General features: G+C 37.6%; 1 protein-coding gene and 1 long non-coding RNA gene across 2 annotated transcripts in view; both read left to right on the top strand.

Annotated features, from left to right (window-relative positions):
* The first annotated feature begins 9856 nt into the window (after positions 1 to 9856).
* Positions 9857 to 11443, top strand: LOC128509834 (uncharacterized). The gene is made up of 3 exons (XR_008356075.1): positions 9857 to 9956; positions 10425 to 10513; positions 11011 to 11443. It is a non-coding gene; the product is annotated as an uncharacterized LOC128509834 (long non-coding RNA).
* Positions 11444 to 16179: 4736 nt separating this feature from the next.
* Positions 16180 to 17013, top strand: part of htr7c (5-hydroxytryptamine (serotonin) receptor 7c) — a 62800-nt gene continuing 61966 nt past the window's right edge. Inside the window, exon 1 of the mRNA XM_053481301.1 lies at positions 16180 to 16775. Within this exon, the coding sequence (XP_053337276.1) occupies positions 16180 to 16775 (596 nt within the window). The remainder of the gene's footprint in view (positions 16776 to 17013) is intronic.

The raw sequence follows: 17013 nt of genomic DNA, 5'->3' as shown, positions 1-17013 counted from the left end.
ATGCTGGAGGAGAGATTAGTCAACTGCAAATGACATCAGCAGCCTCACTCGTAAAACATGCGAGAAATTTCATTTCAACTTGAAGCGTTTGCCTGCAGAATGAGATAAATCCATTTCAGTGATTTTTTCTACTTTTAAGGATGCAGGAGTCTTCTTCTTCTTTGTCTTTCGGCTGTTCCCTTTCAGGGGTCGCCACAGCGAATCATCTGCCTCCATCTAACCCTATCCTCTGCATCCTCTTCTCTCACACCAACTAACTTCATGTCCTCTCTCACTGCATCCATAAATCTCCTCTTTGGTCTTCCTCTAGACCTCCTGCCTGGCAGTTCCAACCTCAGCATCCTTCTACCGATATATTCACAATCTCTCCTCTGAACATGCCCAAACCACCTCAATCTGGCCTCTCTGACTTTATCTCCAAAACATCTAACGTGGGCTGTCCCTCTGATAAACTCATTCTTAATCCTATCCATCCTTGTCACTCCCAAAGAGAACCTCAACATCTTTAGCTCTGCTACCTCCAACTCTGCCTCCTGTCTTTTCTTCAGCGCCACTGTCTCTAAGCCGTAGAGCATCGCTGGTCTTACCACTGTCCTGTACACCTTTTCTTTCATTCTCGCTGATACTCTTTTATCGCACAACACACCTGACACTTTTCTCCACCCATTCCAACCTGCCTGTACCCGCCTCTTCACCTCCTTTCCACACTCCCCGTTGCTCTGGACCGTTGACCCCAAGTACTTAAAATCCTGCACCTTCTTTACCTCTGCTCCCTGTAGCCTCACCGATCCTCCTGGGTCACTCTCATTTACACACATGTATTCCGTCTTGCTTCGGCTAACCTTCATTCCTCTGCTTTCCAGAGCATACCTCCACCTCTCCAAATTTTCCTCCACCTGTTCCCTGCTCTCGCTACAGAGCACAATGTCATCTGCAAACAATGCAATTAAGGATGCAGGAGTACTACAAAGTAATAGAGAATATTTTGCATGAGTCTCAAAGGTGTTAAAAAGCACAAACGATGTACGATGTCAAAAAAATGACATCAAAATTGTTTTGGTTTATCAGTGTGAATTCTGGATAATTTTGCAAAACGCTATAACTCCACTCTCCAGGGTAAATAAGTAACTTAGCATAATTGATTTTGAATAAAATGTTTTGCAATCTCATGGTTTGATTGTGTTTTTGTAGTGAGACACAGAGAGGACATTAAAATAAGGAACAAAGGGTTGAGTTTTGTTGTATACAAAAACCTTTTTAATTACAAAATTTGTTGATCAATGTTGATTTTTATTGAGAAGCATTATAAATGATGCAAAAGGGTATACATACAATGCATCATCGATATCTGTTCCACTTCGGTAGTTGACGACAGCATCTTATCGTAGACGCTCATGACTGCAACAGCAGTAACGAGTAAAGTGTAAACTTCCTTTTTCTTGACACTAACATTCTCCGAAAATTCCATTGACCACAATCAGGTCTTTCATGACAATCACGTTTTTTTGGGTAAACTGGTAGTTTTGCTTCATTGATCGCATGACAGAAAGACGCAATGTGATTGGCTCTTTATGCACCTGAATACTTTATTTCGAACATGAAACAATAAAACAAACAACAAAAAATAAAATAAAATAAATAGAACAAGTAAAATCAATATGTTGAAAAAGGAGTTGAAAGAAGTACTGTATAAACATATTTAAAAAAAGAGTCTGAAAATGGCATTTATTGCATTTTGCTGCCAAAGCTAAAATGACAAAAATAAATTTTATTAATCACGTAACCTAAAGTAGAAAAATATAGAATTACAATACAAGTGAGAATTCTATTTTAGAAAACACAATTCAATTAAAGATACAATTAGCAATAAAAATTTAACTGGAAATTAAGCTATGAAATAAAACAGAATTAAAGTAGAAGTTTAAATTGCACAAGAACATGATTTACAAAATAAAAGCGTAAATTGTGAGAAGTATAACAATATAAAAGTAAAAACATTAAAATACAGTGTGGAATATGACAGCAGCAGTATGATTAGAGACAGGAAGTAGTTTAGTGTGATTGTCTGTGACCAGAAAAGCAAGATTGTCCCTTGTGCAGTGTACATACAGGAGGGGAGTGTGTGCTAGCAGGAATGTACGGTGTGTGTATCGCGTAAAAAAAGTTCAATCAAATTAAAGTTCTCATTCTCTCCGGGCATCAGCAACACCCATGAATTAGTCCTAGAGGTATTTTTTTTTTAATGAAAAATTTTTTTGCGAATGAAATGCTTACCGCTGATTGGACGAGACATCTGTCACTCAAGATATACAGGAAGTAGGAACTTGTTTCTTTATCTTTGTTTCTTGTGTGTTCTGCTTCACTTTAAACTATAATGGCCGTGAAGTGCAAAAAAATTAACAAAACTGACTTCAGGGCCACCGTAAGTTCGCCATATTTGAAACCACAATAATGTTTGCACATTCATACACACGCGAATCTACCGCTACTACAGTACTCCCTGTATATCTTGAGTGACAGATGTCTCGTCCAATAAGCGGTAAGCATTTTATTCGCAATCTATACCTACCTTTTCCGGTTTGTATCGGACTGGCCGAGAAGTGCAATACAAATTAACAAAACGGAAAACAAATTAACAAATTCAAAACCAAATTAACAAATTCAAAACCAAATTAACAAATCTGAAAACAAAATAACAAAACCAAAAACAAAACAACAAAACTCCCCCCTCCAAAAAAAAAAGGTTTTGGGTTTTGTTATTTGGTTTTTAATTTGTTTTCCGTTTTGTTAATTTGTATTGCACTTCTCGGCCAGTCAGATATTAGTTATTTGGTTTTCCGTTTTGTTAATTTGGTTTTGAATTTGTTATTTTGTTTTGGGTTTTGTTATTTTGTTTTCAGTTTTGTTAATTTGTTTTGCACTTCAGGGCCACCGTAGAAAATACCTCTCGTCTAAATAATTTACAAAAATAGGTGCATGGGTAAGCATGTCCACAACATCATTTGTGATGGGGTCATTTATAGATTTTTGAAGAAATTACATATTTGACCTAGTTTTTTCACTTATCCAATTATTAATAATTAGTTAATTAATTAATTAATTCATTAATTCATTCATTCTCTATACCACTTATCCTGTACAGTACATGGTCCCTGAGCCACTGATCTCAGGACACTCGGGCATGAGAAGGAGGTACACCCTGAACAGGGTGCCAATCCATCACAGGGCACAAACACACATACATACACACACTTACTGTACACTACACACTATGGGCAATGCCAATTTGCCTACTCTGCATGTCTTTGGACTGTGGGAGGAGAACAGAGTACTTACTTACTTACTCCTTAGGAGTTATTTCCTTAGGAGCAAAACATGTCTATAGTAACTTTTATTATTTATTTAAATGAGTTAAAACTAGTTTTTTGTTCTATAGCCTGTATGCTTTTGATATTTTAGCAAAACTTGTTGCTTAAATTGGTTTTCAGGTAAAGATTGGAAGGCCGAAAAATCTGTAGTGTCCGTAACCATGTCAAATTCATGTTGCAATATTTTAACTATTTTGCATTTTAGAATAAACACTTCTTTTAGATTTATATCTTTTCATGTGAAATCTAAATTGGCCAAGTTTCGAATGACAGTTAAGATCATTAAGATCAAGATTTGAATGAAAAAGTTACCAACACTAAAGCATAAAAGGGCATGAAATTATATTTAGCATGCGTATCTTTTTATCTATTTTTACACTTACTCTGAGTAATTCTCAGGGGCAGAACATAGAATTGTCATGTTTTCATGTCTATAGTAACTTTAATTACTTATCCAAAAGTGGTAAAACTTTTTTTTTTTGTTCTATAGCCTGTATGATTTTAATACTTTAGCAAAACTGGGTGCAGCATTCATTCAGACTAGACAAAGTTTTATATTCTGATTTCACATTGAGAAATTCCTACTTTTGGTAATGAACTGAATAATTATCATCATCTGAGGAAATGTTTAATAACTGATGATTTTTGGACTTGAATCTCTGGATTTTCCCCTCTGTATTATGGCATGTCTGGTGTGTGTGTGTGTGTGTGTGTGAGTATGAGAAACTGGTTGTCGTGGATTTAACCGGATCTGACACTGTGATGTTCCTGACACGCTCGGATTAGTGGGTGAGTAATGAGCGGAGAGGCGTGATGAGGAAAGCGGTGAGGTCTCCTGGGGAAAGCTGCCCTTTTGTACCTGAACTCAGCCAAAATTGGCCACTCCTATTAATATCCATTACGGCGGACCGCTGACCTGAGGGAAGCGGGAAAGGGCAAAACCTGAGTGGCAGCACATCGCGGCCGTGACTAATGCACGGTAATGAGCGTGTGAGGTGCTCTCGCTGTCCTGCAGTCAGGTCGGCAATTCTGAGTGCGACCACAAAAGAGTACTTTTATATTATTAGGAATGAACCAGCTTTCATTAGGTTGTTCCTACGTTCCTTGTAGCCGACACATCAATCAATTTTAGAAAATTAAGCAAACTTAGTTACTAGTCAGATACTTCTGAAGTTTATGCAATATGGAAGTGACCGATCTTGCGTTCCTAAAAATGTCAAGTTGCAAACTTAGCCAGTTTTGAAGAGATGATTTTATATGCGCCCCCAAAAAGGCTATTTGTCAGTGTTATACCGTCTCGCTTCAAACAATAATCATTTAAAATGCTAATGATTCATATTTCTTTATGAGTATTAAAATTGGTGTAAGCTTCTAGAAGCACATGACCTGTAAAAATTGTTGCTTAAATAGTTTTTTGGTTAAAAAAGTTTAAAAAGCTAAAAATCTGTAGTGTCCGTAACCATGTCAAACTCATGTTGCAATATCTTAACAATTATGCATTTTGGAATCATAAACTTTTTCAGGTTTATGTCTTTTCATGGGAAATCTAAACTGGCCAAGTTTCATCTGAATGACAGTTAAGATCATTGAAAGATTTGAATTCCAAAAGTTACAGACACTACATAATAGGGAATGAAATTATATTTAGCCTTTTATCTGGTAAAAATGTAAATGTTTATGCATATTTACAAAAAACAAAGCATGGATTAGGAGATAAGTATTAAGTACTGTATTATATTTAAATTAAATGTTTTTAAATTATCTCTAAAAATTCACTTTTTCACCTAGACAAGACACTTTTTAGCATAAACACCATTTTTTGGCCGTGTAAATCACCTCATATAATAATAATAATAATAATAATAATAATAATAATAATTTCTACATAACTGCAAATTAAAACAACAAAAAAGATTGTAAAATTTACTGAGTACAACATGACACATACAATAATACTGTACATACTGTATATTAAAGCCGGGATTTTTTAAACTTAAAATTCAAAGGTCTGAATCCATTTAGGGTTCCTGTTCCATTAAGGGTCAAAGGTCAGAAAACAGTTATTGATAAGCAAATGACTTTAATTGAACTAGATTATAACATACAAGTGATGTACTGTACATTCACGTTTAATGCCGTCTGTGACAAAATACATTCAAGCCTAGTGGGAAAAGCGGCTGTCTGACTGCAGTCAGATTCTTAAACCAAAGCAAGAACATTCTATAAAAGAACTTACATTCACATGTCAAAATTCGTCCCATTTCCATTTCGAAACAGCTCCAGACTTTACAGGTGAAGATATTTTAACTACAAGAGCAAAATCTTCAGTAGACCTTAAAACTCAACATTTAAATAAAAAATCAGCAAAACAAACAAGACAATGTTTAAAATGCTGACATATCCTTTTTTTCAGCACAGGCAATTTAAGGAATGGAATTGTAGACTGAGCAAAAAAAGTAAAAAAATTATTCATCTTGGAAAAAAAATATATCAGATACACATGATCACGTGTTTTTCTGGTTGTCTCCATGAACAAAAAAATAATAATAAGGTCATTTTGACAGTTCGAGAGTTTGAGAGTACTACATGTTTGTGACGTCCTTCTCTTATTTTGGTAGCGTTAAAATTTACACGTTATAAAAGTAATGATAACTTGTGTTCTACCTGACGTGTCCAAAAATCCAAACTGCACAATTTGATGTCTGAAGCCTCCCTGTTAACACACAAGCAGAGGTGGAAAGTAAAGAGCTACATTTACTCGCATAACTGAAATTAAGTAGTTTTTTTGTGCACTTATACTTTTTAAAGTAGTCTTTAAAATCTGTAATTTGTACTTTTTTATTTTACTTTTTTAAAATAATTTTTTAATTTTGTAATTTTACTTTTACCTAGTATGTTTTGTTTGAAGTATGGTACTTTGCTACAATTTACTGTAAATCAGATTTGTTACTAAGTAAAAAATAAATGAATAAAAAAATAACAAAAATAATGCAAGGAAATGGCGAACGGCGAAATGCCATCAAATTCTTACGAAGCAAAGCCCTGGCCATATTTAAGCGACCACTTTGACGTCAAGCACAAAAAAAGGCAACAGCTTTATTACGCAAAGGTGATTAAAACAACTAGTCGAGATTTATATCCGCTTGTCCTTTTTGAACTGCACTAGAATCCCCCATCCCAACCCGCTGTTAAAACAAGTAACTCTGTAACTTTTTACTCTAAGTAAATTTTTAATGAAGTACTTTTTACTTTTACTTCAGTAGATTTTTAGACTTGTAACTTTACTTGTACTTCAGTAAAATTTCACTAAAGTAACAGGACTTTTACTTGAGTATAAAATTTTATTATTCTTTCTACCTCTGCCGGATAGATCCAGATAGACTACAAAACTAATCATTTATTGATAGGTATAACATTTTTAAAGTATGAAACATACTGTAGACTTTATTAGACTGTATTATTGTCCTTCTAATTCAAAGAGGGCTGGGTCCGGATCTGCTTGCCGTGTGGTTCTGATCCGGACCAGAGTCCGGACTTTGAGAAACCCTGTACTAGGGTCATAAATAAGGAATAAAGCACATTGCTTCATTCTGTTTCAGAAAAATAATCAACAACCATGGTGGTATGATAAGGGTGGAGTTTCCCCTTGCTACACAGAAACTGATTAGTTTCCTGTAACAGCACATTTCAATACCTCTAAAACCCCGGGACATCTAAGAGACTCGCCTTCACAAACCAACTCCCAGATTCACCTGTAGACCAGAAAGTAAAGAAGAAAGAGATCAACCTCTCAGGCCATGCTGTCACACCAGCACGCGACACATCTGTCAGTTCATATTTCATTCTCTCTCTCCCCAGGACCACGGTGCAGGTGAGGCAACCCAGCTGTTCTGTTGCACAAATAATTTAGTCGACAGTGACGAGCTGCCGGGGAACACGCCATCCTTTTTTTTCCTTCATTACACATACATGGTCCAATTGCGCTACAAAAAGCGCTTGGTATGCAAATCTGCACTTTCACGCATCAGTCTGAGTTATGAATTCGCAAACCACATCAGGAGGACGCGAAATGAATATTTGTGATCAGCATATATTTCTCTTTTCTGCCTGTTCGGATCAACATTTGCATGATGCAGAAAGATTTCTGAACAGTTACACAATTTGCATGTGATGATGTTTTATATTAATAATGTGTGAGGCGAGGGGGATGAAACCGGGGATCTAATGTAATAACATAATCTCATATCTAATAAACAGAGGGACAGAGGGATGGTCAGATAGAAACAAACAGATTGTTTACGGGCTTTGTGTGTCATGGAGACACGCAGAAAATAATGGACAGGTGTAGAGCTCCTCACGAAGGCTTAGAAATGTCTCAGGTGTGAGCATTCTGATGTTTAAGTATAAAAATTTCGCAACCCTGGACGGCGGCAGTACCCTCAGTACCGTTAACTGACATGAAGCCGCTAAGTATTTTTGTTCATAATTACATTTGAAGTGAATTTCTAAGTCTAAGAAAGACTAATTGATGATGATTGCCACCTGGATTTCCTGATGCTTTGACACACAGATAAAAGAGTAACCTACTGTAGGGATCGATAGCTTCTGTTCTGCTGATTTTCATATGCAGTAGGAGAGAAGGAAACACAAGTGAAAATGGATGAAGAAGGGAACAAGGATATTAATTTCCCAATTCTGTACCAAACGCAGAAGCTTCTGAGTGGCGCAACAGTAACGCTTTTTTTCCCCTGATTTTCTTCCTAATTTTCCGTGTCTATTTCCTCTGCATCACTAGGGGGCTCCTACATTAAGGCTACTACCACTCAGCCGGGAGGGCCAAAGACTATCACGTGTTTACTCCGAACCATGTGACACCAGCCAACCGCATCTTTTTGAAATTCTCGCTTACGCACCATTTGGGGCGGCGTAACACACTCGGAGGACATCACTATTCGCTCCTTCCGCTTCACTGAAAAAAGTAAACTGCTGTGTCATTGATACAAAGTAAGTTTTCTACATTGATCTGATGGAAAAAAATGAATTTCCTGTACGAAACTGATATTTGTACGTTGCTTAAAAGCAAACATTTCAGCTCCTGGTTAAACTTAAATTTAATTCGTTCACTCAAAGGACAATTTCTACTTTAAACCAAAAGTTCGCCATGTCACGTGACCTCATGACGTAGTATTATCGCGGACTGAATCCCGTTCTGCTGGCGGCCATCGTTATTCAAAGAAAATAACAGGTAAGAAAGCAAACTCATGTCATTTCTATTTTAAATGTATCTCTTCCATGAGCAAATTTATGATTTATGTCAGGAACAACTACTTTGCAGGTTGAGTTTTGCGTCCGTGTTTGCTGGCTAAAAACACCTATACAGTATTACTTAGCATTAGCAAACTAACGCGGTTATTTTCAAAAACACTAACACTAACTGACTTCTACGCTAAGTCGGCTGTGCCAAATAAAATGTAATTAATTATATTTAACTACCGTTGGTTAACGATGTAAAAATTAATAGGAAAGTGATCTAAACATAGAACAGACAGTTTGGAGTGAGTGATGTTTGTACTGTACTTATAGTTATGATTAAAACCTTCTGGACTTGCTAACGTGTAAGTAATGTAATATCACTAAAACTATATGCCCTCGTATGAAACGGGACATTAGCACATGTTCCTGACACACTGGTAACACTTTATGACACATTTTTAACGTTATCAGTATATAATCCCTAATACTGGCAGCAATTTTACACATTGATTTAACGTTACTAAAAGTAAAAGTGCAAAAGTCCACAAGTCGACCGATTAAATTAATCATGTAAATTAAATAAAATGTGAAATAAAACACAAAAACAGTGTATGTATGTGTGTATGTGTGTGTATTTATATTCCAACTTGCTTGGTATTAGTATCATGGATTAATAGGCAGAGCACTGTCCCACTTCGAGCTAGTGGTCACTTAGACCAACAAGCTGAGGTTAGCCATTACTGTGAAGTTTAAAAGTAAACATGAAATCTTTATTCACTTTTGTGTTTAAAGGTCTGTTAGCTTTTCTGAAAGGGCATTATTTAACCCATACTGCAGACATTGATAAGTCCCAGAATCCACAAATAAAAACCCTATGTGGATAAATTTTGAAATGGAAATGATACAATAGAATTGCCGTGAATTTATTAAATGTCAGTGTAATCTAAATATCCTAAAATAAACTCTCTCGAAATAACAGCGCTGAAAATTAGTAGTTGAATTATCTGATAATATCGGAGAATAATTTTAGTTATCCTGCAAAACTGAATTATGTTTATTGGTTTATTGTATTATCAGTAGTGAGCAACAGAATGCAGTTATTTTAAAGGTGTGTGGGGGGTGGTGATTCTTTCTATACATACTGTAATTAAGATTTGCTAAGAACTTGAGCCAGTCCAATTTTTGTTTTTACTTTTTTTTTTTAAGATTAATTATGAGTTTCTGAGAATTACAACTGCTCCACTTCAAGCAAATTGCTGGTTTCCTTGGACAAGCAACACTACAAACTCATTGAGAGAAGACCAGAGATATAATCATCTTCAAGTTCTTGATCTGGTATGTACTCACTTAAAAATAACAGAAATTAGCTTGGTGTTAGATGTAATATTGTGAATGGAAGCCACAGGAGCTGAGCAAGGCATTCAAATCAAGTTGGCTGTGACGCACTAAATTAAAACAAAACTAGCAGAATACCCCGGGCCAGGGGTAGCTCAGTGGTTAAGGCATTGGACTACAGTTCGGAAGATCACAGGTTCAAACCCCACAACCACCAAGTTGCCACTGGTGGGCCCTTGAGCAAGGCCCTCAACTGCTCAGATGTGTAATGAGATAAAAATGTAAGTCGCTCTGAATAAGAGCATCTGCCAAATGCCTAAATGTAAATGTAGCAGAATAAAACATTTAAGTTTAACTTGTTTACAGGTTAGTGAATGCTGTCTGAATACAGGTTTCAATGTTTGCCATGTTCATTTTATTACGCTTTAAAAGCCTAACATAATACTATGTTTGTTTTTACATGCCTAGAGCCTGGAGGTGAATGTATGAAGAGAGTATCTCCTGAAATGTCTCATGGTGTATTTAGTGGAAGAAGTGGACCAACTGTTTAAACACTGGTAAGCATTTGTTCATGAAGCATTTCAACCTTAGGACTGAAAAATGTTACGAGGTCAGTGGCATTATCAGCTGCAGCACAACCTTCACACAGGGCCATTATTTTTTTTTTAAATCATAGTATGTATTTACATTAGTTACATACATGCTCCTTTAACTTGTGCAAAGACTTTACAGAAGAGCTGAAGCTGTTAGAGCTGCAAATGTCCAACATCATATCAAACCCTATGGATTAAGAAGTGGATGTTACTCAAGTTCATATGCATGTGGAGGCAGGCGAGCCAATACTTTTGGCAATATAATGTAATATATAATGTGTGTGTATATGTATGTTCGTTGTTTTGGCCTATTCATTGACATAATTAAATTTAACTTGATGCACCATAATCCTAGGTGTTTTTTTGCACTCATAGGGATTAAGTGATTTTTACATTCATACATCAGACACTGTTTTGCCAAATAGAGCAACTTGTCTAACAAATGTGCTTTCTTTAATTAGGTTGTTCAGAAAGGTGAAGCTCAGGCTGAACTTAAGAGGTGCACGATGGCCCTGTTTGCCCTCAGGGAGGAAGAGGACTGTCTTCAGCCACCACAGGAAGTCAGTCGCACATGAATGTTCCATGTTTGGCCTTATCTATGCGTTAAACTTGAGCTATCCTGGTGAGCTCAAACACACATTTGTGGCCCGGCAGAAAATATTTAGGGAACGTATTCTATATTGACATTAAAATATTAAATTTTGGTCACACTATTTGTCAAACAATTGTCAGATTTTAACATGGTTAGCAAATAGGATTATACAGTTTTTAAGCTTAAGTTATTAAAAATGCATTGTTTTATTGATTTTATTTTTGTTTTCTGTCTTTTATTGGAGAAATAATTTAATAGTAAAACATGGTATGGTTTCAAGGATGGTAATAAATGTTTTTGGAGGAGAACTTGTTTGTTCATTGTCTTCATTTATAAATGTAACTTCTCTACAACTGCAATTTTTTTTTAAGTTGATCCAAAGTATCTTTTTTATATATATTTAAATAATGAATGCCTTAAATCTTTATTTGATGCAACTTAAAAAAGTTAATTTTCTTAAACATTCAAAAAGTAGTTTATATCAAGTTTATAATTTTAGGTTAGATTTAGCAGAATATTTAGATTAAGTAATATAGCCAACTAATTTATTTTAATTTAGAACAATTTAAAATTTTTAATTTGATATACCTTTAGAAATCAGTTTACATGAACTTAAAATTTTTAAGTTACATGTAAATGGTTTATTTACATTACATCAATGCTAAAAAATTAGGTGTGACAGATTACTTCAATTTTTTTAAGTTGAACCAGTGTTATATTTTTTTCAGTGTTGCGTGAACTTCCAGACGCCCCTGATTGGCTGTAGAGCCATGATTAATGTGGGAGCACTAAGTACCTCTCATCCCTCCCCTGTGAGAGAGCTCGGCCAATCAGCTCTCTCTAGATCTCCAGCTGTGAGTGGTAACAGCATCACCCGGGAATCGAACTCGCGATCTCCGAATGATGGGGCGAGCACTTTACCACTGTGCCTTTTTCTCCAAACTCTATGAGCAAATTAGTCCCAAACCCACACACACTTACACCAGTCTCAAAACTTAGCAAGCGCTAATTAATCGAAAATTATCTATCACGTGTTTCCTCTGAACCACATATTTTCAAACTTCTCATTCACGCACCGTAGGGGGCAGCACACTCGGGGGACAGGTCTACCCCCTCCTTTCACTTGTGTGAGCTCATGTGATTGATGTAAGTCCCACCCGCTGAGAGAGCTCGGCCAATCAGCTCTCTCTGGACTCTCGGCTGCCAACTAGCCTCCTTCAGTTATTAGTTCTGTTTTAACTTTTATATTACTGAACATTTATTTCATGAATTATTGCTATTATTATTTTGCTTGTTTTGTTTGTTAGAAATGTGGAGTGTAAACGACAAAAGGGTGGGAAATGATGTTTCTTTATAATGTTGACCCAAGTCTTCATCAGAGAACAGCTTGTAACCTTAACATAATGGACTAGTAGAGATCCATTTACTGTAGGAACCTCTGTAGTCCAACTAGTGACTGTGGAGGCCAGTGGTGACCATTGATTTTGTTCCCAATTTTACGACCATGGTGGGACCTCTGATCAACATTCACACACACATTCACATTCTACGGACAATTTAGAAACGCCCCTAATCTGCATGTCTTTGGACTGTGGGAGGAAACTGGAGTACCTGGAGGAAACCTACCAATCAGGGGGAGAACATGTAAACTCCATGCACACAAAAAAACAAGGTGGAAATTGAACCCGGAACCTGGAGGTCCAAGGCGACAGTGCGAACCACTAAATCACATAAAATTAGAGATAAGCCAAGTAATATAAAGATCATGCTAAAATATAATATCAAGCCAAAATATTATTAACATTATCATAATATAATACACATCATACTATTTATCTTTTCCTTAAGTGTGTATAAATTTTTTGGCTTGGCTCTATATTGTACAAATAAAAGTCCACCATTTAGGATTCCACTTGAGCAACCTTTTACTTTAGAATTTGCTTAAATATTAACATTACTGAGTTTGTAGCCTTTAACATCTAGTTGGGGACTTTCCCTCTCTCTCTCCAAATTGTAAATGTGCTGTTTCCTTCACTGTTTGCAGCCACCTTCACACACCTGCTACATGATCGAGTGTTTCACAACGGGATGGCAAATCATAAAGTTATGTATAATACTCAGCAGGTGGCGATAGAACTGCATGGAACGCTACACACCGCTGTGGTCATAGAATGCAATGTTGTGCAGAAGTGAAGTAAAGTAGGAAGTCCAGCTGTTTGTTGTAGGATGTAGAAGAGTAAAGGTGAAACGCATTCATTCGTTTAAGTACTGTAATGATAAAGTAAATATCCTGAGTTACCTTTCACCTCTTTTTTGACCAGTTATACAGTAGAAGTCGATTATTTATGGTCCCTAGGTAAGTTCCCTTTAAAGTCAGGTTCATTTTAATGTTTTTTTTTTCTCTCTCTCATGTCATCTCAGGTAGTTTTTCCATGCCAACTTTGCCTCTAGTTTGCTTATTAGGGACAAACTGATGAATTTATAAATGTACTGAAATTCAGATTCCTGTTATATCCAGGACTGAGCTCCGGTTATTGAAAACGGATGGAAGCAGCTGTTTTAGGTGAGGTTGGTAAGCTATTAATTAAGCTTAAGTGGTGATTACTTTTAGATACAGATGATTAAGGTATTGGACAAACTGTCTTTTTATGCTAGTTGAGGGTTTTTAAAAGTTAGATTTTGTGTAAAAATCTGAAACAGTTTATTATAAGATATATGCACGCAAACCAAAAAAGAAACGAGGGGGGGGGGGGCAATATTTTTTCACAGCGCTGCACTGTAATTGTATAGATCGTTGATACACAGAATGTACTGTAAATCTAATCGTATTTCTATTTTCCATTTCAGCCCATTTCAGACTCGAATTTAAAGGCTTACTTTATGGCTGTTTGTTGTTTTCTCTTTTTCCACACAGATGTTGACAGCTGTGTTAATGTGTGTGAGAGCTGCATTAATGTGACTTTGTGTGTGTTAAAGTGAAAACTAAGGTGTTAAATGGAGTACGAAACTAATTAAAATGTCCCTTTTATCTAACGGGCAAAGCGCCAAACACAGTCAAGGGTTTATCGCATCATCGCAGAGAGAGAGAGAGAGAGAGAGAGAAAGAGATAAGACTAAGAGACTAAGACGTAATAGCAGGACAAATACATTAAGGCCGAGAGATGGAGGACAAGATAAGAGAAAGAAGAAAGATAAAGAGAGAAAGAGAGAGCACAAACAAGTGAAAATGAGAATTAAAAAGGCAAGGTGTGCTCTCAGAAAAGAAAGAAAAAAATTAAGAAAAAAACATATAGAGAAAGACATTGATAAAGAGGTTGAGGAAAATGAGATAAAGAAAAAAAGCAAAGGAACAAAGGATTTTAAACAACTAGAGAGATGTCGAGGGAATGAAAAATTGCAGCAGTAGTGTGAAAGAGATGAAAAAATTTGAGATCGAAAAAGAATAGAAAGAAGAATAAAGAAAGAGAGAGGGAGGAAAGGGTGAGTTATGACAGGAAGAAGAGAGAAAGAATATAGAATCGAAACCATGAGCGAAAAAAGAAATAGTGTGGAGAGAATGTGAGACAATTGAGGGAAGAGAGTAAAAAGATTGATTAAAAGAGAAAGTGAGACATGAATGATAGAAAGATTGAAAGGCGGGCAAAGGAATGAGGGATGAGAGAAATACAGAGAGAGAGAGATGAAAGAGCATAAAAACAAGGAAAGATTGAGATGAAAAGGAAGAAATGAGTGCAAGAGAAAGAACAAACCAGGCAGAAGGAAATGATGGAAAGAGAAGAGAGAGAGTTGATTAATGAAAGGATGCAAACGAGCGAGAAAGAACGAATAAACAAAGAATAAGATGATTATAAAGAGAATGAACAGAATGAGGGAAAGGAATGAGGGACTGAGAAACAGAGGAGAGAGTGTGTGTGTGCTGGTGTGAAAGAAATGAACAGAACGGAACAGGAAGAAGAATGAAAAGATGGTGGGAGGAGACAGCGAGTGAGAAGAATAATTACAGGGAGGAAGAGATAAAAAAACAGAATGAGAGAGGGAGAGAGAGAGGAGATGATGGGAAAAAGGGGGAGAATAAGAGGATGGATAAAAGGATGGAATGAGACAGGATTAGAGAGAGAGGAAAGTAAGAAAGAGAAAGAGAGAATAGATCAGCAGTAAGAAAAAAAGGATAGAGAGATAGACAGATAGATAGATAGTGTGTGCGTTGAGTGTGTATGTGTTTGTGAGAGAGAGAAGCAAAAAAAGAAAGGATAGACAGATAGCTGGAGTGATAGTTTGTAATTTAACATCACCATTGTTCCGATAGTTGTTGTTATTGTTCTTAATATTGATGCTGTTGTTTTTTATTATTGTTTACCTACTGTTATTCTTTCATACTTAATACAGTATGTTTATACATTTAGATCAATGCTACTTATAATGTAATTGATCTTTTATAATTGCTTTGGCAACAATGTTATTTTTTTAACATTCATGACAATAAAGCTCTTTTGAACTGAGAAAAAGAAAGGATAGATGGATACATAGATGGATAGTGTGTGTGTGTGAGAGAGACAGAGAGAGAACAAGTGAGAAAAAAGAGGATAGATAGATGGATAGTGTGTGTGTGTGTGTGTGTGTGTGAGAGAGAGAACAAGTGAGAACATACGAGCATAGGTTGATTGTTTGTGTGAGAAAGAGTAAACAAGTGAGAGAAAGGATGGATATATAGAGATAGAGTGTGTTTGAGAGTGAACAAGTGAGCAAAAGAAACTGATAGACAGGTGAAAGTGTGTGTGTGTGTGTGTGTGTACGTGTGAGTGCGCGCGCGTATCGCCCCGTTTCCCTTCTCCTTGCGCGCGCTTCTTGTCTTTTCCTCTCCAAATCTTTTCTTTTCCTCTCGCTCTCTCTCTCTCTCCTCTTCACACACTCATCCCTCCTTCTTTCTTTCCTTCCCTCCGTAATGCCGTTTCCTTTGTCGTTCTGTGCGCGTGAGAGCGCGAGAGGCGGAGAGCGTGCGTGCGTGTGTGCGCGCGCTGCGCTGCGCTCGCGGATCAGCATGCGCTCTTGGAGAGGTGTGTCGTTCAAACCTCCCCCCCCCCCAACACACACACACACGCACGCACACACACCGGCGGGGATTTCCAGCTCCACAGAGATGTTCAACTCGTCTCCGTCGGTCTCCACGCTCTTCTTCTCGGCGGCTCGCGGGGATCATCACGGGGATGACGGCGGCGGTGGCGGCGGCGGCGGTGGCTCGTCCTCGCGCGCGTTCCGCGGCGGCGGCGGCCCCGGCGTGGATGACGCGGCGAACGGCTCGTGCGGCGAGCGTCCGCTCGAGTTCGCGCCGGCGGAGAAGGTGGCCGTGGGGCTCGCGCTCGCCGCGGTCACGGCGGTGACGGTGATCGGGAACGCGCTCGTGGTGGTCGCCGTGTGCGTGGTGAAGAAGCTCCGGCAGCCCTCCAACTACCTGCTCGTGTCGCTCGCCGCCGCCGACCTGTCCGTCGCGCTCGGGGTCATGCCCTTCGCCATAGCAACCGACCTCACCGGCGGCAAGTGGCTGTTCGGAGAGGCGTTCTGTAACGTCTTCATAGGAATGGACGTCATGTGCTGCACCGCGTCCATCATGACTCTGTGCGTCATCAGCGTGGACAGGTCAGGTTTCCAATTAACCAATTAACTAATTGATTAAGGGATCTAGTCTACTAACTTCACAGATCACCCCAAACCGGGTCCGGTGAGAAATTATTGTGCTAGACCATAACTTTAATACTGATTTTATGTTTCGTGTGTGTGTGCAGATAAGTTTTGTCATATCCCCTTAGGACCTGAATGTCCTCATATAAAGACATGGCATTTTCATTGTCTGCACTTGTACATGATTATAGATATT

The sequence above is a fragment of the Clarias gariepinus genome, chromosome 21 (assembly GCF_024256425.1).
Source record: "Clarias gariepinus isolate MV-2021 ecotype Netherlands chromosome 21, CGAR_prim_01v2, whole genome shotgun sequence".
NCBI lineage: Eukaryota > Metazoa > Chordata > Actinopteri > Siluriformes > Clariidae > Clarias > Clarias gariepinus.
This window is presented reverse-complemented; position numbering and strand designations above follow the sequence as displayed.